This window comes from Crocodylus siamensis, chromosome 3, assembly GCF_052110815.1.
Source record: "Crocodylus siamensis isolate JL-2025a chromosome 3, ASM5211081v1, whole genome shotgun sequence".
Lineage (NCBI taxonomy): Eukaryota > Metazoa > Chordata > Crocodylia > Crocodylidae > Crocodylus > Crocodylus siamensis.
The window spans coordinates 88468187-88495940 of NC_143397.1; the positions used below are offsets into that span (position 1 = coordinate 88468187).

At 43.7% G+C, this 27754-nt stretch overlaps 1 protein-coding gene across 2 annotated transcripts in view; it reads left to right on the forward strand.

Moving 5' to 3' along the window:
- CNTLN (centlein) overlaps positions 1–27754 on the forward strand; it is a 377819-nt gene that overhangs the window by 222896 nt on the left and 127169 nt on the right. For both annotated transcript variants that reach the window (XM_090038766.1, XM_090038767.1), the window contains one exon: positions 20518–20618. In XM_090038766.1, the coding sequence (XP_089894892.1) occupies positions 20518–20618 (101 nt within the window). The remainder of the gene's footprint in view (positions 1–20517; positions 20619–27754) is intronic.

Sequence of the window (27754 nt, forward strand, 5' to 3'; positions counted from 1 at the left end):
CTAGTCTCACTTTCCCATGCCATTACCTGTATCAGACACCTGGGAGAAGATAAAGCTTTGGATTAAACCAGGAATGGGTAATTATTTGGGTCGGAGGGCCACTTAAGGAGTTTTGGTGGCCTGTTGAGGGAGGGTTGGGAGGTAGGGAGAAGCAAATTGAGCCTATCTGGTCCACTGATCACTGCAAGAGCCTGAGGAGGGAGGATGGCACCCAATGATGCACCACTGTGCTGCAGCCAGGGTTGGGCTAGGCCACACAGAACTAAGCATGGCCGAGCTCCATCCCCTGCCCAGCTTCCTGTTGTACAGTCCTGGCACCTCAGCCACCAGCAGCCAAGCCTGCACAGGACAGCATGTAGAGTAGCTGTCCTGCCCACCCACCTACTATGGTGAGCTGCTGCTGCCTCACCAGACCAGGAAAGTTGGGGGTGGCTGCTCTGGGGGGTGGGGAGTGAGTCTCCTCCATGGCCGGTATGGACTCACCTCCTACTGGCATTGTGGTGGCAGTGGCTCATCGTGGCAGGTGGGTAGGTAGGATGGCTACTCAGCATGCTGCACCATGCCCCATCCCCTGTTGGCCCAGCTGCTAGTGGCTGCAGTGCCAGAACTGTACAGTGCCAACAAGAAGTTAGGCCTGGTGGTGGGGATGGGGATGGATGCGTGGGGGTGGGCAGAGGAGTCTGTGTGCTGTGTGGCCTGGGCCTGGCTGTGTCAGAGTAGAGCCGCATGAGACACAGCCTTCGCTCCTCAGGCCCAGTGGTGGCAGGCTGGCTGGTTAAGAATCAACTGGCAATCCAGATATAGCCCACGGGCCATATTTTGTCCACCACTGAATTAAACTGTTGAGATCAGCATTTTGAGATGTAAATAAAATAACTGTTGGATTTAGTTTTCTGTATTAACTGGATTCAGCTTATTGGTTGTTGAAAGAAAGCTAAGCCCAGATGGAATGGTTGTACATATCCAACTAGTAGAATAAGGATTCTTCTATCAGTTTATTTCTTAGATAAAATGATTGCACAGTAATCCAAGGACAAATGATGGAAAATAATGTTCTTTGCTTGGATGGTTTTGATATAGACCACCATGCACTAGAGAGTCTTGCTTTTGCCATTCTTTTTATTAAGCTGTCAGGGAGTTGCAAGAGTCTATCTTTGCCACACCCCATTAATAGGTGATGAAACTTTAAGAGTTTCAGGGTAATGATTATTGATAGGGAGTATTTCATTAGATTGCACCCTCCTAGAGAAGTGATGATAGGCCACTGGTGGCGGAAGTTAATTTGATACTGACAACTCTCAGGAAAAGAAGTCTTTGAAGATTTTGAGCATGAAGGAGGGCTTAAGATAGGATTTATGTAGTATTATTTTTAAATTACTTTTTTTTGTTAATAGGGCTAGATTCTAATGTGTGTGGAAGTTTTTTTGGAGCTGTGTGGGGCTCCCTATGGTAACTACAGAACCGCTGACAATTAAAAATGATGAGTATTAGGAAATATAGTTCTAACAATAAGGCATGTTATGCACAAGCTCTGGTTATATGCAGATGGTATGAGCATCTCTCATATCCTAGTAACTTGATAAGTAAGCAACTATTTGCTATAGATGATTTCTTGCTGATCTAGTGATAAGTTGAAATTACCTGGTTGAAAAACTGATGCTATAATTCACGTTTTAATATGTTACTAATCTTGGAAGTATGAAGTACTTGGGTCTTTTGAAAATACCCAATAAAAGAGGTAATAACTAAAAGCTTAATACCACTCTGAAGCAAAATTTGGAATGCTCTCTGATAATGGGAAGAGAGCATAAACTGTCATTATGGGTCAAGGTCAGTACCTTTAAAAGTGAACAAAATGTCCAGCAGGAGTTAGTGTAGATGGCTATTAATATATGTTTTTGTATTTTAAATTAAAAAATTGGTTCCATAATCAGGATTCTCTGTCCTCTTTCTGCTCTCTGGGTATATGTTACTAGGGAAAAAAATGCCTTTCATCAGAGTATATATAATTATTGGTAATTTATTGATGGTCCTATTCATGGTATTTAGAACACACATCCATTGGTCTGTGAAGCAAGTAGAGTTGATAGGATTCTATCAGTTGTTAGTGTGTGTTGGAAGTCTTCAGTGACTCCAGAATTTCTGCCTCATTGCACTGGGTTGAACTAATTAATTCTCTGTCAGCTATAAAGCTTGTAGAAGAAGCTCTCAGGTATTTTTATGTGCAAAAATTAAGAAGGAGCTCTAGTTTAGATGTATATTCAGAAACTGAAATGCGTAGCTGTATTTTGATCATCTTTCTATTGTTGCCATATTTTTAAAACATTTTTACTTAAAACCCTCTAAAAGTGCAGAACATGAAGTTGTAACTGCTATAAGCCAAAAGTGATTGTCATATGAAGGGAAATGTTCAGGTATTTTTTTTAAGTACATAAAACTTGGTTCAAGGTGGTGGATCACAATGAAGTCATTATCTCTGAAATATAAGTTCTTTTTGAAGTAATTATGTGCTAATGTCTGATTTATGTTATATTGCTTGTCATCTCCAAACTGAATATTCTTACATATTTGTCAAATGTTATGCTGGTTACCTGTTCTTATAGAATTTTGCATTATTGCTTCAGATCTCTAGCTTTTAATCTGTTGTCCTAATTTACCCAGCAATAGTAACTTGGTTACCTTTTCTATCTTATTATTATTGTAATTGGTTATTCTTTCTAACATTTTAGCTGATTGGTGCTGAGGATGATCATATCTTTCTTGCTTGCTTTGGATGGGGGAGAATTGATGTTTTAATTTGGAGAATTTGATTTGTCAGAGGATTTTATTACTATAGGAATAAAATCATCTTGGTCTCTTTCTGGAAGTATTCAAAAATCTCTTTCAGCACAACCCAAAACAACTGAGAAATGATTGTAAAAATATTGCTAAGTAGACTGCATGAATCTTAAAACCAGCTGAAGGTTGGAAAGCTTTGCCATGCATTCAGATCTTCCTCTATGCTCTTGTGTTATGAATACCAGCTAGTCAGACAATGTTTTGTGGTATATCTGTGAAATGTTCAACTCACCAAAAAAGAACTTTTTGACATTTGTTATTTGACTTGTAGTCATAACTAGAGTGATATATGTACTTTACTTTACAAACTTAGCTATACATTTTTAAATCATTTTTTTCTGAGAATAACCCATGTTTTCAGTGACTTAAGTGGGAGTTGGACTTGGCCTGGTGATTACTCCTTGAATAGTTGCCTTTTATTATCCTAACACATATCTCACAAAGCAGATGGTGTATTTTCTATCCAGTCACTATGATTCTAATTGCTTTAAAAAGTGCTTTGAGAGGCATTTCCCATAAAACTAAATCTGTTCTATTTTAATATGGCTGTGCTAATATTTGAGGTCATTTCTAAATATTTTTGAATCTGTATGTCAGGCATCTATGAAATAGTTTGTGTGAAAAATAGTTAACATGCTTTGTTTCAAAGAATAATGCTAAAACTGCAAAAAGCCCAAAGGAAATGAAAATAAATAGTAAGTAGATCTTCAATCAAAGCAGAAACCAAAGTTTTGCAGTGTTTCAAAAATCATTTATACTATTTTCAAGTAAACAAACTTGACAGAAACTAGTTCATGTGAAGATTACATCTAAGGTATAAGTTAGCTTATTATTAATTAGCTTCAGCATATCACAGATTTAAAAATTGTTCGCCTGCTGAGTATTACCATTACAGATATAAAGCTTAGACTTTATTAAACTTCATTAAATTCAAAATTTAACTGAATGATTACTTATTAGCAATCTTGATGAAAAGAGGACAGGTATTACCAGTAATGAATCTCCTTTGCCTGCATGGCTACAGAGAGAAACCTATTTTATGCATATGGTCAAAGACTATCCTGTACAGTTTTGTTTCATTATTATTATTATTTTTAAATTATGTTTACATGTTCTACTTTTCCTATTTAATTCAGTTGGTGCATTACTGTTTAGGACTTGATCTGTGGATTTTTGACATTTGAAAGCCCTGACATGCATTGTTTTTCATGTCAGTATGTACAATTATTATACAATCATGTCAGTATATGCAATTACATATGTCAATATATACAATTACCACTTTAGCTAGTAAACAGTCATGTAAGCACCCTGTGGAGGGCCCATCCCCAACTCACCTTCCATGTCTTGATGATATCCAAAAGAATCAAATGGAGGAGGTTCAGTGATGCAATAGATGGTTCCCCATTGGGGTACTCATGGTTCAGTCATGGCTGACTTGGGGCTCCACCTTGACTACACCCTGTTCACATGACAACGTTGGTGTAGGGACGTTATGGCCTCGAGTAGCTGCGTATCTCTGGCTCCGTTCCTTCATCATGGACTAGAGGTCCATCATCCAATCCTCTGTTGGGTCATCCCAGGGTATGATGAGGGTGTACACCAGGCATCCTCTTCACTGTCTACCTTTGCCCTAATCCCAGGGCTCTCCCCTACCCAGATGGAGACCTTATGTCTTGACCCAGTGGATCTTATTGAAAAAAAACAAGATCAGAAGAAAAGAAAATAACCAAAGGGCTGCCTGTGGGAGGCTGCGACAACCCTGAAGCTACCTCTCTCCTAGCCTTCCTTTTTAGAAGTGATAAGGGAGTTGAGGGAGGGTAGGGAGTCAGACAGCAGCTCCCTTTCTTCTCCCAGCCCTATTTCATTGCTGGTGAGTGTCACAGGGCACTAGGGTGCCCTACTCCTTTACAGAGCTGAAACTGCTAGGGGAAGAGCTCTAGCAGTGAGTTGGGAGCCCCAGCTGCTGGTTACCAGGGCAGCTAGAACAAGCTAGTGGCCCACATCTGCCAGTGGTCAGCTGACCATAACGGGCAGGGCCTGGCTCATATATAAACCCCAGGGCTGGGGCCAGGAAGGCAGTTCCCTGCTGGCACCCAAGGGGGAAGGAGCTCTCCCAGAACAAGCAAAGGGGAGAGGCCTGGCTGCATGAGCAGCTCCTGATACTGTTGTGGGATAGAGTATTCCCTGGTAGGGTTTGAATGATGTTATGGGCAGCTTAAGTTTGTTACAGCCCAGGGATTTGTGTTCTGTTTATTGTTGTATAACACCGGTGGTTTGGGTGAGGCTATTAGGGGATGAAGGAGGCCTCATAGGGCACCCATGGCACTGTGGGGACCCTGGCGCCAGACAAATCACAGCTCTGCCCCTTCATATTAACTTACGCATTCCTTTTTTTTGATAATTCCCCCCATGTATTTTTATTTCCTTTTGATGCCCTGTGACAGGGATCCATCCCCATGACTGTCTAACAGTGGCCTGACCGCCTGTCTCTGGGCTACCTGTCAGACCTTGATGGAACAATAATTATGATGGTACTCAGATGGGAGGCTGACCATTTAATACCCCAATGCTCTAAACCTCCCCTACACAATGGCCCATGCTTCACAGATGGTATAAATGTCAACCGATGCCCTAGGGTGTTGGGTTGGCTCACTCTCTGTTGCTGTGCCTCTTGGCACTGGGGTCTGCCACCTGGTGCTGCACCCCCAGTGCTGGGGCCCAATCACCCCCTGTTTCTGCGACTCCTGGCGCTGGGGCCTTGCACAGTAGTGTGCCCCACTGAGGCCTCCTCCTCCGCAAATAGCCTCAGCCCAGTCTACTGGAAAAACAACATAAACATAAGCCTCTGGGCTATAACATAGTAGAAGTCCTATAAGTCACACTCTGGCTCCTTAAAAACTCCATACTGCTCCTCGAGCCTTGAGTACCCCCCACCAGCTCTGGGTACCTTGTAGACTCCTGGAGCCTCATCAGCCACAGCAGCAGACTGGCTAGCAGCCACAGCATTCTGGGGTATTTCTGCTGTGCAGGAGTTCTCTTCCCCTGGCTGCTTGCCAGAGACCTTCTCCCTGCCAGCCTTGGCCCTGGGGGTTATATGTGTCTAGAGGCCTATCTTCTTCCTGTCAGCTGATCAGCCTGGGTTGTTGGGCTATTAACTCCTACCCTCCTGGTGCTTGGTGTTCCTATAGCTCTAGGCCTTGAAGGGGCAGCCCTGCCTCTTAGTAACAGGGCTAGGGTTCCTTGTTACATGCCCCTATGCCACTTCTCTGTTCTTCCAGAAATCATTCTTATGATGCCTTTTTCTATGCTGCTTTTTTTCTGCATGGAATATTATTCCTAAATTGAATCGTAAGGGTTTGCCCTCTTAGACTTCAAATTTACCAAGATCTATTTTCTGTAAAAGGGGTTGCAAGAATAGTCATAACTTCTGGTTGTTATCAGAAGAGAAAATAGGAATAAAAAAAGTGCCGTGTGGAAACTTAGAAAACAATTTTAAAAAGAAAGGAACTGGAAGAAGTGAAGTTTTTTGTTTGATGTTAACTCTGCAGTGTTGTGTATCCTAGTAATTTTCTAGTATGTTGCAAACATAGTTAATCTGAAAAAATCTGGCAAATAACAAACAAATTAATATTGTTGTGAAAAACCATAAAAATGACCTGAAAAGGTCATATGAGAATAGGAAAAAAAAAATCCCTTAAAACGTACTTTTATAAGGTATGAAATAGATTGTCTCCATATTTTTAAAAGTAATCTCTAATCTTTTTCCATACTTGGAAAATTATAAATTGGTAGAATTTTCCATGTGTAGAATTGAATTATTAGGGGTTGCCTTAAAAATTAGTTCTTTGCTTTGCTCATTTTGGCAAGAAACTTAGTATGTTTAAATAATTATATCACTTGATGGTTTAACTTGTTGAGTTTCTCCTACCACCAGCTCTTAGAAGAGAAGCTGCTTATCAGCTGTACAAAAGTAGCATCTTTTTCTCTGTCATTTGGAAGAGCCTAGTGTAATATCCAGAGAAGGATTAGTCTGATTTTTAAAGGAGAAAATTAAAAAAAATAGTCTTGTTAGTTTTTTAAATTAAAGCTTATAATGCTAGGTTGTCTTTTAAAGTGAGACTTGTGGAAAGATCCTATTATTGACACAGTCAGTAATTCCATTGAAATGTCTTCCACATTAAGCATCGTTGCTTTCAATATTTGGGAGATGAGTGAAGATGCCCTGATGTTGAGAAGTCTTTTTCCAGTTGTATGCTTTATGGCTGTAACCAGGGAGGACAAAAAAAACTCCTTGTAGAAACAACTGTCCTAGTAATGAAAAAGTCTTCAAAAGGTCAGTCTCTCAGTTTGTTTGCCCTGGACCTTTTGAGATGCTATAAACACCTTGCCCTTGGCCCAGGACTTGTTCATTCAAACAGAAGATTTTCCACACAAAGAAAGCTATTTTAGGTACGATCAAAAAACAAAATGCTTGTCTTTTCTGTAGTTTCATTTGTTAGTTGAAATGGTGTTCAGTTATCAAGCATGTCATGTTTACACTCATGGTAACCACAGCCTCCTAGCTTCCTTTCCAAAACAATAGTGTGATATCTTATTCACAATATCCGAACTTCGAATCTCCTCTCCTGCTTCTGAGTTTTCAGTAGGTTATAGTATTTGCACTACCACACAAGAAGCTTGCTTTTGATCCCTGGAGCGAAGGGATTGCGCAGGCAGTACACTGCTTTCTGGATAAGGGAGGAAAAGTGCCTCATGTCATCAGAATCCCTTTGGTCAGATTAGAATCAGTGTGGAAGGCCTTTTAAGAGATTGTTTCCCAGATTTAAAAAGGATGATTTCTGTGACCTGGAGCCTTCAAAAAGGCATTAATTGGTGGAGGTAGGGGTAGTGAATACTGCATTGTGTCATAATAAATATAAGACATGTTTTAGAGCTCTAGTTATATGTCTTTTAGCAGAGGGATTATTGTTATGGTTATATTGGAGATCATATCCTGCATTGGTAGGCATGTTAAATAATATTTGCTTAAAGGTATGAAATAGGCTTGAGTGTTGGGAAATATTAAAACTCACAACTGTAATTTTTCTACTACAAAATTATCAGAATAGTTTTGGAACAAATTACAGAAACAGCCTGGGGTTGCTTTATGTCCTTGTCTTCCAAATGCAATCATAGAATCAATGAGTTGGAAGGGACCTAGACAGATCATCTAGTCTGACCCCCTGCCATGGGCAGGAAGGAGCAGTGGGGCTGGGAGGGGTCATAAGACCCCAGCCAGGTGCCTATCCAGTCTCCTCTTGAAGATCTCCAGGGAAGGTGAGAGCACCACCTCTCTGGGGAGCCTATTCCAGGCTCTGGCCACCCTTACAGTGAAGTAGTTCTTCCTAATATCTAACCTAAACCTATCCTCCCTCAGCTTGTGGCCATTGTTCCTGGTGACTCCAAGGGGGGCCCTGGTGAACAGACTTTCTCCAAGTCTGTGCTGGTGGCCCCTGATAAAGTTGTAGGCAGCCACAAGATCCCCACTCACTCCTCTTGGGGAGACTGTAGAGATTCAGGTTCCTCAGCCTCTCCTCATAGGGCTGGCTATGGAGGCCCTCAACCATACAAGTGGCCCTCCTCTGGACCCTCTCCAGGTTCTCCAAATCCTTCTTGAAGTGCGGCGCCCAGAACTGGACACAGTACTCCAGCTGTGGCCTGACCAGTGCTGCATAGAGGGGGAGCAAGACCTCTCTGGACCTGTTAGTGATGCCCCTGTTGATGCATGACAGGGTGCGGTTGGCTCTGCCTATTGCTTTGTTGCATTGGTGACTCACATTCATCCTGGAGTCAATCCTGACTCCAAGATCCCTCTCTGCCTCTGTGCTGCTGAGAGGGTCAGCCCCTAACCTATAACCATAATGCTGGTTCCCTCTCCCCAAGTGCAGCACCCTGCACTTGTCCTTATTGAACCACATCCTGTTCAGATACGCCCTCTTCTCTAACCTTTCCAGGTCTGCCTGGGTGCAGTCCCTGCCTGCCGGTGTATTCACTTTCCGCCACAGCTTGGTGTCATCAGCGAACTTGAACAAGGTGCTCTCCACACCCTTGTCCAGGTTGCTAATGAAGATGTTGAACAGCACCGGCCCAAGGACCAAGCCCTGGGGGACTCCGCTGCCCACACCCTCTCAGGTCAACATTGACTCGTCCACCACCACCCTCTGGGTTTGCCCCTGGAGCCAGTTTGCCACCCATGTGACTGTGCATTCATCAATGCCGCAGTCCCTCAGCTTGCCTACCAGAATTGGATGGGACACTGTGTCGAAGGCCTTCTGGAAGTCCAAGAAGATGACATCAACTTCCTCCTTCACATCTAAGCTCTTTCTTACCTGGTCATAGAAAGAGACCAGGTTAGTCAGGCAGGATTGGCCTTGCATGAACACATTCTGGTTACCCCTCAACCTCACTTCCCCTGCAGGGCTCTCACAAATGTGGCCCTTGGTAATTTTTTCAAAGGCCTTCCCCAGGATAGAAGTGAGGCTGACTGGCCTGTAGTTGCCAGGCTCTTCTTCCTCCCCTTCTTGAAAATAGGGACCACATTGGCCCTTTTATAGTCCTCAGGGACTTGGCCTGAGCACCAGGAGTCCTAGAACAGCCATGCCAAAGGCTCTGCAATGACACCAGCCAATTCCCTCACCCGCAGATGAAGGTCATCTGGGCCCACTGACTTGGACACATCTAAGTCCTCCAGGTGATCCTTAACTAGGTCTGAACTAACTATCGGGGGACTCGCATCCTCCCTGGGCCTCTCTACGAGGTCATCTGAGAGCACCCTATTGTCAGCAGACAGGAACACGGAGGCAAAGAACTTGTTGAAGAGTTCTGCCTTCTCTCGCGCGTCCATCACCAACTGCTCTGCCCTGCCTCGTAGGGGTCCAATGTTACCCCGAGACTTCTTGCTACCTATATACTTGAAAAAGGACTTTTTGTTATCATTAATCCCAGAAGCTAATCTAAGCTCCAGTGCTGCTTTAGCCTTCCTCACCAAATCCCTAAGCTTGGGTCAGGGAGGTGTATTCCTCCTTTGTCCCTGTCCCCTGCTTCCACCGCCAGTACGCTTTTTTCTTTACCCTCAGGCCAGCCTGTATATCTGCACTCAGCCATGGAGGTTTTTTGGACCCTTTTCCCGTCTTCCTGCGCAGAGGAATTGCGTCCTGCTGCGCCCCAAGGACAGGCTCCTTTAGGAAGGACCACCTTTCCTGGACCCCCATACTAGCTACCCCCTGGGCTCTGAGTGCCTCCCTGACTACTGCCCTGGACACATCGAAGTTCACTTTCCTAAAATCAAGCATTTGCACTGTGCTAGTTACCCTCCCCACCTTTCTCTGAATAGCAAACTGGATCATTTCATGATCACTGTCCCCTAGCCTCCCTTGTACAAGCACCTGCCCCACCAGGTCATCCCCAGAGGCTAACACCAGATCCAGTGTGGCGTTTCCCCTAGTGGGGACTTGTACCTCCTGCATGAGGTGTAGGTCCTGTATGCACATCAGGAACCTTCGTGAGTGGCTAGACCTGGCCGACTGCTCCTCCCAGTTGATGTCAGGGTAATTCATATCACCCATGACCACAACGTCCTTTGCACGCACGGCCTCCCCCAGCTGCCTGGAGAATTCCAGATCTAGCTCTTCTTCCTGATGTGGTGGCCTGTAGTAAGCGCCTACCACCAGTTCCCTCTCCCCACGCCCTCCTTGGAGCTTGACCCACAGGGTCTCAGTTAAGCCTTCCTCTGGTCCCATTTGGAAGGTAGAACTGGTATACTGTTCCCTTACATAGAACGCAACCCCCCCACCTTTTTTTCCCTTCCTATCTCTTCTAAACAGCCTATAGCCCTCTATGTCTACTGCCCAGTCAAAAGTTTCATCCCACCATGTCTCCACTAGGCCAACCAGGTCGATTTTACTACTTGCAAGCAGGAGAGCAAGCTCCTCCTGCTTGTTCCCCATGCTTTTTGCATTAGTGAAGAAACACCTTAATCCCCCTGTGGGTGCCGTGGGCACCCCCCCCCCCTTCCCTGAGAGACAACTGATCCCTTGGTATATACCTGAGCTCTTACCTGGGCAGGTCCAACACCTGGTTGAGTTATCTCTTGCTCCTGTGGATCCCCAGCCCCCCACAAACTTAGTTAAAGCCCACCAGAGGAGGTCAACTAGCCTGTAAGAAAACAAACTCTTACCTTTGGGGGAGAGATGGAGACCATCTTGCCCTAGGACACCCTCTGCTTTGAAGTGCGGGTCGTGGTCTAGGAAGCCAAATCAGGTGTGACGACACCAACTCCGGAGGCGCCAGTTCACCCCACAGATGCAGGCACTCTGCCACTGATGGCATCCACTAACCGGGAGGAGGGACGAAAAGACCACCTGGGCCCCCAGCTCTCTAAGCTTGGCCCCCAGAGCCACGTAGTCATCCATGATCTGGTCCGGACTACTCCGGGCTGCATCATTGGTTCCCACATGGATGAGGACCATAGATAGTAGTTGGAAGGCTGGATGAGGTCAGTGATCTTCTTTGTGATGTCCCCAATCTTGGCTCCTGGGAGACAGTATGCTTCTCTCACATTGGGGTCTGTGCGGTGGATGGGTCCCTCCGTTCCTCTGAGGAGGGAGTCCCCTATGACGATGACTCGACGTCTCTTCCTCTGGGTCACTGGATGATGCTCAGGAGGTGCGGATGCCGGCTTGTTGGTTGAGAGTGTGGCTTCCTCCTTCCTCACGCCCAGTCTCCTCCAGCACTGCCAGGGTCGCATACCTGTTCCCCAGTTGTACTGGGGTGACAGTTGATGCAACTGCGCACCATCTGTGACGCCGCCTGGCCCTGGAGGTGACTGTCCTCCATTCGCCTCCTGCAGGCTCCTGGGTGGTGACAGCCTGAGGGGACGGGCCCTGCAGAGAGAAAAAGTACCCGTCAATCTCATCCTCCACGGCCTTGATCCCCCGCAGCCTTCTCGTCTCTGCCTGGAGCTCTCTCACCTGCCCCTCCAGCACCTCAGTCTTCACACAGGTGGGACAGGTGAGAGAAGCCCCGACTCCCACTCCCCCCACCCACCCCAGGGACCAAGCCAGGCAGCCCCCACAGGCAGGTTGCCCCACTTGCGTGGAAGTCCCACTGTTCCCCAGGCCAGGAGGCAGCCATGGGACAGGAGCCCTGGCTGCACTCCACGTGACAACTCCCATGCTGTCACCCCCACTCACTTACCTGGAGACGTGCTGCTGCCGCCGCCGTTGGTTCTTCTGCTGCCTGCAGCCTCTCTCGCTCCTCCCTGCGTGAACCCTGGTGCACCCCTAAAGAGCGCTCCTGTTTGCACTCCCTGTTCGCGTGGCTCCCACCTGGCGTGGCTAAATGGGTTCAGGCAGGGAAAGAATCCGCTGCCCGATCACCCTCACCTGGCCCCACTTGGTCCCTTCCCCTTCCCCGGCTTACCTCCTCGTTGCCACAGCTGTCCCTCAGCTGCGGATCGTTGCTGCTCCTGCTGCTGTGGATCGTTGCTGCTGCTGTTGCCGCCATTTCAAGGGTCAGGGGACACCGGGGGCACGTGTGCTCCCTCCGGCGTCCTCAGCACAACTGCCTTGGCCTGCCGATTAGCCCAGGTTCAAATTTCCAGGGCCAATCAGCAGGGCCAGTCAGACAATCAGCTGAGCCAGTCAATCAGCTGTGTCTGCCTGGAGCCCCGCCCCCTGTGGGAACCCCGCTTGTCTGCCGGAGCTTCGTCCCACCAGGGGATCCCTGGTAAGCCAACTCTTGGGCTTCCAAGCCCCTAGCCCTCACCCACTTGGCTCCTAACCCTCTCTCACCCTGGCGCAAACTCCGTTGCGCCCCTAAAGAGCACACCTGTTTGCACTCCCTGTTCACGCGGCTGGGGAGTGTGGCTCCTGCCCGGTGCGGCTAAATGGGGTCAGGCGGGGAAAGAATCCCCTGCCCGATTGCCCTCACCTGGCCCCACTCGCTCCCTTCCCCTTCCCTGGCTTACCTCCTCTTTGCTGCAGTTGTCCCTCAGCTGCAAATCGTTGATGCTGGTGCTGTTGGTGCTGCTGCTGGTGTTGCCGCTGCCTCAAGGGTCAGGGGACACCAGGGGCATGTGCATTCCCTCCAGTGTCCTCAGCACAACAAACAAATGTTTGTGCTGCTCGTCTATTTTATATGTTTAAAAGTTTAGTAAAAGATGATGGCAAACATGATAAAAAGACACGCTGGTAAGTGTTTTTGTTTTCTCATCATCTTTATATCATGTCCAGGTCCCCATCGCCCCATGAGTCTGTTTCTGATATTCTCTTTAGAGTGTATTTTGCACCTGGTAATGTAAACATTATACATTAGTAATTTTTTTATTATTTTTACCACTTACCAGAAAATCCATCAGTAAGCAAACAGTAATGTTTTGAAAGTCTGTCATTATAATTGGGGAATGTTGTATTTATTTAGACAGCCTCTTCTAGGAGGAAAGTCAGGGCAAAAATCATTATGACAGCCTTCTCTATTTCCAGATAATTTTAACATTTAGAAATCTATTTTATGCCAGCTGTTTTGGCCCTGAATGGATATATGATTTGTGCCTCCCAAAATGTGCAGCCCTGAGTAAGTGTATGAATCAAAGATTTGTAGGCACTAGAAATAGAAAAGGTTTATTATTTCATATAGACCATCCCCTTGTCAGTATGGGAACAATTCCATAATACACTTTGTAGTGCTTTGTTGAGACTTAAAATGTTACCAACCCTAAAGGTGTCACCACTTCAATTGGAAGGCTATTTCACAGACTAATAGATCTTGTTAGGAGGTACTTCTGATATTCAGGCTGCATTTTTACCTTTTATTACCACATTTGACCAAATCTAATAAACTTTGAAGTTAAGATAACCCTCCAATAATTTGATTCTGTAGAATTGAATTATTGAGGGGTTGTTTTAAATTTGTTCCCTGCCACTGCTACAACAGAGAAAGCATTGCAGGGCAGGCTGGCCAGACTCATACCCCTTGAGCTCTTCCACTCCTTGACTGTGCCTTCCCCCCTTCTCCCTCCCCTCAGTCACTTGTTTCCTCTGCCTTTTATCTTTTGTAGTGGCTTTGTGGGGCAGTCAGAAGCAGCAGCTCAAGCCAGGTCAGGGCAAAAGCAGTGGTAACAGCTATGTGCTTGGTCAAGGTTATGGCCAGAGCAGAAGGTAAGCTGCAGAGAGGGGGATCTCCTCTGTGCACTTCCTGAGCTGTATATCTTGAGTCTCCTTTATTTGCCCCCCCAGCCTCCCCTCCCCTCTCGCCCCACCATACAATCTTCCCAGGTGCCTCTTTACTGCCTGCCCCTTCCCCTTGCAACACAAGCCACCCCAGCCCTGGGCAGGCAGTGACTTGTTTTGGGATTCCCCAGGGCTACAGCAGCTACCTGCCCTAGCTGATACACAAATCCAAGATAAAGCTTTTTTCCTCCATGTTGACAAGGGCAAAATCCTTGTCTTGCGTTTGAGTAAATATGGTAGTTTCATTTTGTTCCACCTCACATATGCAGGGACCACTGTACATTATTCCGTTCCCTAATTTTGGTTTAATCACCCCAAATATGTTGACAACTACCATTTTAAGGTTGTACGGTAAAGTACTCAAAAATTAGAAATCCCACAAGTAAGGATCTTTTGCAATTCTAGTTTGGTCCCCCTCTGTGAATGTAGTGCAGAGTGGTAATTTATTATATGATCACATATTCCCCCTCAGAACTCCTGCCTCCTTTGGTTCACAGGATGGTTTTTCTCTGGGGATGAATTAAGATTATGTAGCAAAGGATGATAGTGTCTATAGGATCTGTGCTTCATTTATTATGGAAGTTGGAGGGCAGTGAATGAGGCAGAAGAATGGAAGGAAAAGAAAAGACAGGTACACTTCAGTGAAGCCCTGGAGATCTGAAATCTCTCCCTAGTTGTATTATAGAATTCCTGTGTGATGCTAGACAAGCAGCTTTAAAACAAACGGGGCATCTACATGTGTGCCTTACTGCAGAGTTGACTAATTAGTAGTAAAGCATGAAGATACCCAAGGTCCAAGCACTGGCATCAGTTGGACTTGGTACTAACAAGATGTACACACTTGAAAGATATCCTGCATACGTGATACTTTTAAAGCGCAGACTGCATTGTAAACTACTCCCTTGTCTTCTGCAAAGTGAAATTTCAAGCTAAGAAGATCCATTGCAGTAAACCTGATGGAGAACCTCATATTGACCTGTGTCAAACCAATGATCCTGTCAACAAATGGCTTTTTGAAGAAGAAGTAACAAAGGCAGTTGGCACGAATGAAACTGCATTAGATGCATGGGAAGTCCTGGAGACAAGTATATACAGTGTGGCAATCAGGAGTTTTGGAAAGAGTACTAAGACAAACATTGACTGGTTTGCAGACCATCCAGAGGTACTGCTGCAACTCATTGAGAGAAAAATAACTGTCCTAATCACCTACAAGTCTGCTACTACTGATTTGCTCAACCATGTAAGAGAAGCTTGTAAGGCTGTTCAAACAGTTTCCAGGAGGTGTGCTTAAGAATTTTGGCTGGGTCTCTGCAATAGTATCCAACAGGTGGCTGACCCAGGTGACACCAGATGGTTATATGAAGGTATTAGAAAGACCATTGGGTCAACAAAGTATAAGACAGCTCGATTGAAAGACATGGATGGCAATATCATAAAGGATAAGAGAAAGCAACTGGAGCGGTGGATACAGCACTAGGGAATGATATGCTCAAGGAAGTCTGTAATAGATTAATGTGTGCTACATGAACTGCCTGGGTTTGAAGTTATGACTTTGCTGGATGCCAAACCTACACTAAAGGAACTTGAAAAATGTATCAAAAAGATTCACAATAACAAAGCTTCAGGATCTGACTGTTTACCTGCTGAAACGTATAAACGTGCTAACGAAGACTTGCTGCAAAGATTGCACGAGGTACCCAGTTGGACAGAAGAAACTGTTCTGCAAGATTTCAAGGACACTCATTTCATGCAACTCTATAAAAACAAAGGAGACAGAAGTGACTGTAACAATGACAGAGATATATCTCTTCTCAACATCGCAGGAAAAATCTTAAACCATATTATTTTACCTAGATATCAAACATTATCTGAGAAAATCTATGCTGAGAGCCAGTGTGACTTCTGCTTGGAAAGGTCCACCATAGATATGGTCTTCTCTGTAAGACAACTGCCAGAAAAGTGCAGAGAGAAGCATATCCCACTGTACGTGGCTTTATAGATTTAACAAAAGCCTTTGACACGGTTAGTTGGGTGTTACAATGTTCTGAAAAGCTTGACTGTCCACCTACACTGCTGAACCTTGCGAAATACTTACACAGTGGTGTGAAGGTATCTGTAATGCATGAAAACCAAGAGTCTGATTCATTCAGCATCAACAATGGGCTGCATACTGGCTCCCACATTGTTTAACATTAACTTGTCATTCTTGCTTCAACATGCATTCCATGATGTTTGAGGGGGTATGTATTTCAGCACTAGATGTGATGGAGGACTGTTCAACATTGCAAAGTTCAGAGCTAAGGTGAAGGTGAAGGAGATCATCCTAAGGGACCTGTTGTTTGTAGATGATGGCTCACAGTGTCAATGCCCTGACTCATACAAAATCTTTGGACTAGCAACAAGCTTGAAGAAGACTTTTATTGTACAACAAGGCTCTTTAGAAACAGTTGCAGATATCACCATCGATGGTGATTGATGTTGTTGACCAATTTTTTTACCTTGGTTTTACTGTTACCGGTAAAGTTGATCTTGATGCTGAGCTTGCTAGTAGAATTAGTAAAGCAGCCAGGAATTTTGGTCTTTTGCAAGACAAGGCCTGGAACCAATAAGAAACTATCAACTAAAGTGAAAATCCATATTTGAGATGCATGTTTTATCCACTCTTCTGTATGGTTCAGAAACATGGACAGCCTATGCCAAATATCAAAAGACTAAACAGCTTTCATATCAGATGCCTGTGTAAAATTCTTTGAATGAGATGGCAAGACAAGGTGACAAATATGGAAGTGTTAACTTGTGCTGGTATGTCATTTTGGGGAAAATTGATTAGGGATCCTGGTTTTCCCTGATAAACCCCCCCCAGAAATTCTCTGATAAAAACCCCCAAAATCCGTGATTAAAATTAAAGCCCCCGCCCCCCCAGCCCTGCTGGTGCCCCTCACTCCCCCCACAAGAGCTGTCCAGCACCACATATGCAGGCACAGACACAGACACACATACGTAGGCACATGCAGACACAGACACACACACACACACACACACACACACACACCAGGTAAGTGTATGGTGAGGAAGGAGTGGGGTAGGTGAAAAGGAAGGGCTGGTGGGTGCCAGATCAAGAAAGCAGGAGGGAAAGAGTGTGTCTCTATGCCTGCTCCAAGGAGCAGGGGCAGGGGGGTGAGGGCAGTGGTGCCCTTCTGCGGGTTGGAGGGGCATGCTGGATGCTGCTGGTCCCATGTGGCACACCATGGCATCTCTCTGCCTCCCACCTCAGCTCAGTCTGTGCTTGCTCCCAGGAGCAGGGCTGGGGGGGCCAGGGCAGCGGTGCTGCTCTGCGGGCTACACATGCCCACCTGGCTGAGGGGGAGGGCCTGGCTTACACATGGCAACCACCACTGCACTGCCACCCCCGTGCCCTGCGCTGCTTGCCCCCATCTGGCCATGGGCCAGAGGCACAGTGGCAGCCGCCTCCACAGCACCACCACCAGCTGCCACTGCACTGTACCACTGCCATGGTGCCACACCACCACCCACTGCTGCTTGCATGCAGCGGCTGCCACCACCACTGTCACACCCTGCACTGCTCTCCTGCAGCTGGCCGTGGGCAAGTGGCACATGGTGCAGTGGTGCTCTGGTATTGGTGGCCGCCGCGTGTGAGTGGTGGTGGAGTGTGGTGGTGGCACTGTGCTACTGGCCGCCACACGCAAGCCTCCCTTGTCCCCTGGCCAGGTGGGCGTTTGCAGCCCACAGAGGGACACTGCTGCCCTTGCCACCCCGGCCCTGCTCCTGGGAGCGGACACAGACCGATATGAGGTGGTCGGCGGGGATGCGCCGTGGTGTTCTGTGTGACTGGCAGTACCCAGCACGCCCCTCCCCATGTAAAAAGCAACAAGAACATGCTGGGGAAGACACCACCGCTGCCGCAACCCGTTCTGTCCCTGCCCACCCGGGCTGAGAGAGGGGGAGGTGTTGGGGAAAGCCCCACATGGAATGTCCACCAGAAAGCAGGCACTCCATGTCTTTCCCCAACACCTCATTCCCTCAGCCCCTAGCCAGCTGCCTCCCCCCCCAGCTGTGCCCTGCAGCCCCCAGCCCCACTTACTTTATGGGCTCCAGGAGGTCAAGTGAGCCTGAGTTAAGCCTCTGGTAAGTAAGAGCATCCCTTTCCTCCTCTCTCTTCCCCTCCTGGCAGAGCTGGGGGCTTTTCCACCCTTTTCAGAATTAACTCTTGCAGACTGGAACTCTGCCCGCCTGCACAGCTCTTTGCAAAAGGCAGAAGTCCATGGGTTTCTCTGCTAAAAAAGGTAAATCCATGTTTTCTCTGAGAAAAATGGAAAATCTGTGGTTTTCTCCATTTTTCCATGGGAAACAGAAAACCTGGATTCCTGTTGATTAGTTGGAAAAGACTCAGTCATGTCAAGTATATGCTGGGTCACAGGATGCCGAAGAATGTGCTGTACTCTGAAGTTTGCGAAGGGTCGAGAAAGAGAGGCAGACCACTGTGCAGATTTTAGGATGCTTGCAAAGATGACTTAGCATCCTTTGGAATCTCTGTGGATGATTGGGAAAGGATTGGGACAGGAGTGCAGAATGCCGCTCTGGTTATCAGCCAGCGTGCGGATGGAGTGCGACACTGCGAGACGGACTGAATCAAGTTTTTTTATAATGACCAGTGTCAGAGGAGGAAAAAATCTGTTGCTCAAATCCAGGGCATTGCTAGTTCATGGGCGGGACTGTGGGTGGGACTGTTACTCATGCGTTGGACTCAGTAGCCATTAAAGAACTCATTGGCATATACATCATCTTGTAAAGAATGACAGTACCAATTGAAAGAGTCACCATCTGCGCATGCAGTGCTGTTAGGCCTGAGTAAACTTTTTAATTCTGTTGTAAGATAGTACTGTCTGACATGAGTATTATGGTGACCGGGGCTGGCTGGGGCACGAGTTACAGTGTGAAGGCTGCCTGTTGGCTAAACCCTCACTCTAGCACCCTTATGTCCCAGCCAGCCCCTCTGCAGCACATTGAGCATGGACATAGCAGCTCTGGGCTGGCAAGCTGATCCCCTGAGCCCCCTGCCAGCCAGGGCTGCACCACCTTGATTGAATGTGCTGCGGTCCTGAACACATATGTAAACACTGTGTCAGGGAGCAATAAACTCCAGCAAAAACTGCCAGATTTTATTCAGTTGCACTGATTTCACATTAGATGCACCCACATTCAATTAATTTTCACCTATGAAATGTTCCTCATTTTCTGGAGACCTGACTTAACACCCCAGTTTGCAGAACTGCTGAGCACTTGCATGAAGTGAATAACGGCTCTGATTTGAACATACAAATGTTACAAAATGCTGCATACTGAAAAATCAGGTTGTTGAGATTTAAATTAGGCTTCCATTTTTAGTGGATACTTTTGACCTTACTTTTACTGTGTCACTGTTCTGCATCTATAAAATGGGAATAACATCCCTTTACCTCACCATGCTGTTACAAAAATAAATTACTTTTGAAGCACTTCAGATAATGTAATGATAAAAACTATAGAGAAGCCCAGGAAGAAAATGTTTCTGTCTTCAGGGATGTGTTTGACAAGTGCATGATAAAAAAGTATGGGGCATATATTGAATGACAAAAGGAAAACATCAAGCAAATACCATCTATTCTGTGAATTGAATGAGGCAGGTACCCTGTTACTAACTATTATACAGTAATTTAATAAAAGATGGTCATACAAGGGAACCAAATACGGTTGTACCCCTGATTGTAATGTGAGTGCGCATGCATGAATTTGATGTTTTAAAGAACCTAAAAGAAAACAAAAAATTCTGGTATCTGTCACTTGAAGTAATAGAAATGATAGCAATAGTGCCCCCCTTTCTTTGCATAGACCAGCACAACATGGGGATGACACATTTTCTTGAGGGTTTCACAGAAATGCCTCAACAGCATAATAATGGTGAGATTTGGGAATCTTAGAATACATTCTGGAGAGGAGTGTTATTTAGTGGACTGACCTTCCCCAAGACTGATTTCTTTTACTCTGCCCTTTCCAACTGACTGTATCCTTGTCCTGGACCTGTATCTTCCCCATCTTCAGCATATCATTCAAGGGCCTTCTTAGGGGAACGAGGTTAAATCTCTTATGTAATTCCCAAGTTTGAATCCATATTTTAAAAGTTTATAAGATATTGTTTTGATATTTTTATGCCTATGGTAGCAGGTACATGAAATATCTGCTATTGAGAGAAATAATACCCGAATTTAAATCACACTTCTTTTCAACAAATATTTATTTTGATTAAATTTTTCATTTGATTTTGTTGCATATTTTAGCAGTTGGTACTTGATTGTTTTCTGTTTCTTCCTTCTGTTTACACATTGGACTATTATTCTATACTATTTTGTAGATTGAATCTTGAAGAAGAGTTAGATCAGATGAAAGTTCATAGATCTGTGGATAAGGCTACTATACAGGAATTGAATCTATGTCTGCAACAAGAAAGAGAAGGTAAAGTATCCTTAAGTTTAAGTAGCATGTTTTTAGAAATATTTTGTGTTGAGGTTTTTTTTGTTGTTGAAGAAATTCACTTTGAAATAATTAAATCATCTTTATGGGATTCAACTGACTTAAAAATATACTTAACACTTCTTAAGTCTTACATGGCTTTTATAGTAATCTTAACTAGTATCAGTATAAACAAACTATTTCTGCAAAACTTTATGACTTGAGAATAAGAGATGCCAGGTTAGTGCACTGTCTAGATTCAAAACTACCAGCCTCCACCCAACAAACAAACACATTGTTTATGCAAGCACCCCAAACCGCGAATTTTTTTTCCTCTCCTTTCTATTTGGCTGCTTTCCATGTCTGTGGAGTTATTGGTCATATTTGTAAAAACAGAAGGAACTAATCTCTCTCTGCATTTATATATATATAGGGAGAGAGAGTAAGTGATATTATATTCAAAAACTACAATTTAGTAAAACTTAGTAAGCTGTTTAAGATAAGCAGTGGATTTCTATTTGATACTGCTTCATAGCTGTTCTCCTAGAAACAGATGATGAGCTGGAGGAAACTACATAAAAATGTAAAATACTAAGTTAAAAGTCACTTGAATTGTGTTTGCCAATTCAGCTTGCCTTAAAAAAGAAGCAGCAGCTGAGAGGTAATTGGGTGCTTGCTAAACATGTCTATTTCCAAAAAAAAAAAGCCCAAAAAACCAAAACAAATCTCTAGAAATATCAGAAATACCCACATATTAAATAAATAGCCTCAGAAATTTACAGACTAAAATGTCTTTTCTGTTTAAACAAATGAAAGAAAATTTGAATATTTGCTTCAATCTGTGGAGTTACAGTGGTTACTTTTTCTGAGGTAACTGAATGGGTATCTATATCAGTTGCATTTCTCATCAGTTGTTGGTTACCTGAAGGCTACCTACCAGTATAATTTTGGGGGCGGGAAGGGAGTTGGGTGGAGTTTGTTTAGAAATAAATAGTTAGATCAAATCCAAGGATGTTTTACTAAATTAAAAATTAATTGAAGTCTCATGAAAAGATTGTTTATGAGTTCACTCATAAAAAAAATACCTGCTCGCTCATTCATGTTTAGGGAATCTATCTAAATTGTGTTTTTGTGGATTTCGCAGAACTGTATGGGCATTATATTTAGTACTTCTAAATGACTGCTATGCAGGAGTTCCCATTTCATTCTGGAACCTTTTTGTAGTGGTTCTGCCATTTTTTGTAGTGCTACGGGGGAATACAAGTCTGTCTGCCAGACTTTTGTAGCATTAGAAAGCTGCTCTCAGCACTATTTATGTAATGTCTGTCCTTCAGACTTTGTCCCTGCTACAATTGGTTCATCATATTCCATTTTTGAATAATGATGGGAATTAGTTCATAGAACATTGGGATAGGAGTTCTTCAGCTTCATACTTCATTTTGTATTTTTTGTGCCATAAAGATGAGCTTCTGGACTGATAACTGCCTGCATAAGCCCTGTTTAAGCAGGGAGCACCTTAACACTTTGTTGTATAAAATGTTATATGTTAGCATTTGGCTTCATATACTTCCCCATTAATTTCCAGGGGAGATATATGTTAAACATAGCTTACATTATGCCACTTCTGAGGTGGTGCATTTACTATCATTTCCTAATTTAAATAACTTAAATATTAGTCTGTCATCTAGCATTTCTCAGATTCCAGTCATAAATAACTCATTATTAACAGTATTTCCAACAGAAGATGATTTAAAAGAGTGATTTAAAGACTTTTAAAATAAATTTTGAATAAACATTTTGAAAAACAATCAATGGCTGTAAGAAATTATCAATCTTGTCTTTGTTTTTAATCTTACCAATAGAATTTGGCCTCTACTTTATCTGGAAAACTGACACAACCTCAACCACAAAGTCACTACTACAGGCTTCAGAATAATAGATTTAGTTATATACTTTGCCCTATACACACATTCCAGAGTGCTAAGAACACAGAATAAAAACCTAATAAAATGCTATGATCATAAAATACAAATACAGCTCAACGTTTTAAAAGGGTCAGAAGAGGAATTTTTTGTTAGAATATAAGGGTAGTAGTCAGTCTAAAAACAATTTATGGAAGAAAATTATTAAGTTACTACTTTTATTTCTAAGTGTGGTGGGAGAAATAGATGTGTATTTCATGTGATAGACCTGTATCATAAAGCCTACCCAGTAAAAATGTGATCATCTACTGGGATGCTTAAACAAGCTGATAATGAGACCACAGATACCTCTTGGTTTAAATTCAAGGAGCTAGCTTAAATGTTAAAATCAGTACAAAGAAAAATCTCAAAAGCCAGTTATGCTAACTTTAAGACAGTTCATCTTACAGAGAGTTAGGGCAATAAATAAATAAAACACAACAAAAAAACCTGCCTTGGTGTCAGTATAAAAATAATCACGACAGCCAGAAGCTGCATACTGAGAAAGCTATAGGCAACAGAACTTCTCTTCAAAGCAGCATTTTGGGTGAGTAAGAAGAGAAGAGTTTAATGAAAAGAGAGGAAAGCATGAAAGCAATGTGTAAAAACTAGATCCTGTTTTTGTCATGATCAGAATGATCTGCCTTATCATTTGTGATCCTAGTCAGTGTGGTTTTCTCTCCAAAGGGAAGCTAGAACCAGAAAGGAGTTTACCCAATATGCCATTGATATCTGAACTCAACTACATCTGTATAGCCAGCCTGCTGCCCTCAAGGCTAGGTCCAGACATTCAAAAAGCCTAAGCCTGAGTTGATTCAATCTTCGCAGGTTAGTCTCACCTTGCTAGGTTGAACTGGGTTTTAACAGGACAGACATTCTATCTGGACTGAGGAAATTCAGACACATGCCTTCAGTGGCTCAGGCTAGAAGCTGTGGTGTGTTAGAGCAGCCCTCCCTTCCCTTCCACAACACTGAGCTGAGGGGGGTGTGGCCAGGCCCCAGCAGAACTTCTGATAAGGAAGGTTCGCCTGCACTATCCTAGGTTTTTCCCCTCTGGCTGCTCAAGGGTTGGGAGTGTTTCCAGACCCCATCCCCCTGCTAGCACTCTGAGGCAAGGAGGGGTGTGCAGTGCATGCACCTGTTGATGATACAGAACATTTCAATCTCTCTCCCTGCTTTTTTATACTGCCTGCAGCAAACTGCCAGGAGAGCAAGCCAGCAGGGAGATGCTGATGAAGTGATAAACACTTTTATCAAAACAATAGCCTCTCTCCATTAGTTCAAAATCTTCTTAAACAGCTTAACAGCTGACTTGTTGATTCACTCCTAAAAGCCCACTGTTCTGTCTGCCTTTCCCAGTGAAATTGGAGACAAGCACACACAGAAACTTCTCAGCATTAGCCAGCATACTACATGCCTAGGGTCTGTGGGGCTAGGGTCCGTGCTGTGGGTGATGGGAGGGAGGGAAGGGGGGATCCCTGCTTGTCCAGCAAGTGGCGAGGGGGTGGGGTGTAGGGCAGGGAGAAGCCAGGTAGACCCTGCTGTACCTGCAGTCTCTGCTGGAACTCTGGCCAGAGAGCATGCTGGGATGCTGGGGAAGTCTGATTTATCTTAAACCAGCAGGGGGTCTGGGACAGACATTGCATAAACCAGTTTGACACAAATCAGTTAAGTCTGATACTATATTCAACCAAGTTTGTGTCACTGAACATCTCTTTTGTTACAGGTTTAAACTAGTTTTTGATCACTCAAACCAGTTTATATGTAATGTCTGTGCCTAGCCCAAGAGAGGGACAGTAGTTGGCAGACATTCCTGCATCTGGGGTCGTTTGCTCCAAAAGGAAGTGAGCCCCTCCATACTTAAAAACTTATTCACAATGCCCTCTTCTTTCATAAGATGTTGATCATGTTTGTCAGGAAGTGGCATCATAGTCATTTATCTTTAGCAATCAAATTGAAAACATGTAACAAGCCTCAAGGAACCCTTAAGATTGTCATCCCCCTCTACCCCCTTGAGACAAACACAAACTGGATTATTTTCTTAATCAAAAAAGCTAGAAAACCAGTTGGGAAACAGTCCACAAAAATTGTTGGAGAGATTTTAAAATGTACAAATAGCAGATGTTTCTTCTTTTGGAAAACTTAATCCTAAATGCTCTTTTAAATGATTCAGTGAAGAGTCTACTAATTTTTTTAAGGAGTCTGGATTAGGCAGTTTGTACATGACCAGAAAGAGGTTTATTTGGATGGTTCCTTAATGTGACATTTCTTGTCTTCATTCATAACACCTTTAATGCCTGTGCAGGCATGAAGCCTCATCTTAAAACGGGTTACATTTTTTTATCTGCTACAGTTACTGTCAGGCCGTTATGGGTCCTCACTGCTTTCAGCCTCCTGGCAGACATGCAATTGAAGGTGTAATGGGATCCCCATAGTTACACTTCCTTCCATGCCACATGTGCATGGCAGATGTGAATCTGGATCCCCATTAGATCCCATCATGCCTTATTGCCAATATCAGGATAGTCTGGCATCATGATTCTGGGTTCCCCCTACACAGGTAAGTAGCAAATTCCTGCGGCTGTAAGTCCTGTCAGCTGATGGGGCTCCCAGCTGCAGGAGTACATCATGTGCTTCTGGAGCACTGTCAGCTGATGTGGCTTCCAACCATGGGGGCATATAGTACGCTTCTGTGGCTGGGAGCACCATCAATTGACATGGCTCCCAATTAATGGCCTGATAGGAACCAGTTACAAAAATATTACACAGTTGTTATGTAATAGCTTTGTGGCTTATTCTTTGTTTTATCACACCATTAATTGTGTTATTATGTGACTGGGTGATAATTTAAGAAGTGATTATCTAGTTAATCATGTCTTAAGTGCAACATGTGCCAGGGGTCTAATGCTTAAAAATATTTTCCTGAATTCATCATTCTAACAGCTGAATTAATATTCCCTGATCTTTTTAAGCTGATGGTTCCTTCTCTACATAAAGTAACTGCCTGCTTTTTAATAATAAAATTGTATTGCCATCACTGTACTCTACAGTCACCTGAAACCCAAATGTGTTGATTATAAATTAAACTAAATATTAGGGCTGTGTGAAATTTTGGCAGCTGTTTCATTTCAGAGGTGTTCAGTGCCCAAAACACCGAATCCGAAATGAAACAGAAAGCTCTGAAACATCTCCAAAATGAAATGAAACCATCCAAAAAGTTTTGGAAATGTTTTGGATGTTTCGGAGGCACCCCCCTGGAAATAGTCTGGCACAGCTCCACAGCCCTCCTTTTAAAGTGCTGGGAGGCTGGGGCTGGACAGGGGATGGGACCAGGCAGGGCAGCGACAGGCACTTCTCCAGCGGCTCCACCCGCCAGGGTAGAGGCAGGCAGAGCTGGAAGAGCCATGGGAGAAGCCCCCTTGGCTGCCCTGCATGGCCCCATCCCCCACCCAGCCCCAGCCTCCTGGCACTTTAAGAAAAAAAAAGAAATGAAAAAAAAGCCCTGCACTCACCAGCTGCAGCAATCAGGGCCTCTGGGGTCTCATGGCTGGAGGAGCCGCACAAGAACCTGCAGCTGCCTGGCTGTGCCTGTCTCTTCCTAGCCTATTCGAATCTCTGAATCAGTGCCGAAACAGCGTCAAAACTCCAATACAGATTCAGCCGAATCAAAACGTAACAGTGATCTGAAATGAGTTACTATCCTCCAAAACGGCCAAAACCAAAACAAAATATAGCTGTTTTGCACAGCCGTACTAAATATTCTATTCTAAAGCTGTGTTCTCAGTGTGACATAACTATAGTTTTGTAAGATGGCTGTCATTTTATTAAAAGAATATCCTTTTTTATGACTTGTGAGTCTGTTTGTGGATGAACAGTTGTTTTTTCTTTGTTCTGCCATGAATAGAACGTGTGTTACTGGGTAAGTTAATAAGATGAATCTAGTTGCTGTCATAGGCAGACAGACAGCTATACAGGCAGTGCTTTTTCATTACCAGCTATTTCCATTGAACCATTATAAAACAATTAAAATAAACAACACGGGTGAATTAAACTATTTATTTTTTGCTTGTTAGAGAGGGACTCGTATCAACGGCTAGTAATTCCTCTTAATTTTTTTTTTTTGTGATTTTAAAGTATTTCTGAATTGGTTGGAACTACATTTTCCACCTTTCTTCCAATAACATTGTTTGTTCACTGTGTATAATATGCTTATTTTAGATACCGTTATAATATGTATATTAATCTAGCTGTGTTATAAACATAGTGTTTTGTCTGCTTTGATCTGTTTCTTTTAACTATGGAAAAATCACTTTTTTTTTTAGTACAGTAAATGTTGATATAAAAACTACAGTAGACATTCAAATGAGTGAATATTTAGAAAAAGATGAAAAGCATGTTCATATTAGCTTTGTGTGTTACTTAAAGAATGTTGTAAATGTATGCAGTACCACAGAGCTGGGGGACTGTACTCAGAAATAACATGGGAACTAACATATTAATATCAAGGTAAAGGTACATATTCCCCAGATGCTTAGTTTTACCTTTTTCAGCTTTTATTATCTTCAGAATAGTGCTCCATTTATTTTATGAATACAGAAGTTTTAATTGGCCGTGACATGTTCCAAAGACAAAAGAAAGGTCTAATTCACTCTAACAAACTTGTTAGTCACTGTTTATATCAAGAGGATTGCTAATCTACAGAGGGTAACACTCTTTTCTTCTACTCCTTCTTTGTTTATAAATCAAAAGTTTTAAGTGACCTCTAGTGTCCGCTTGTGTTTTAAAATGATACTTCTAAAACATCATTTCAGTATGTAACATACAGATTTATTCTTTCAATTAATTTAAATAAAAAATCTAAGTATTGGATTAGCATTTCTACAATGTTTTGCTTGTAGCTTACTGTTATATTTCCCCTTCACTAAAAATCACTATACGATTATTTTTCCTTTTTGTTCTTTTATAATATTACTACAGTTTCACTTCTGGTAGTGGGCTTTCTTTATAGACAATTTTTTTTTTTTTAGATTTCCCTTATTTGGAGGAATTTGTAGCATCTGAAGTGTTTAGCTCATCATAGAAGTGGGGGGGAGAGCTGAGTTCAAACTAGTTAGTTTTATGGGTTTCTAATTGTTATGAATTCAGAACATTACACAGGAATGATTTGTGTGATTTATC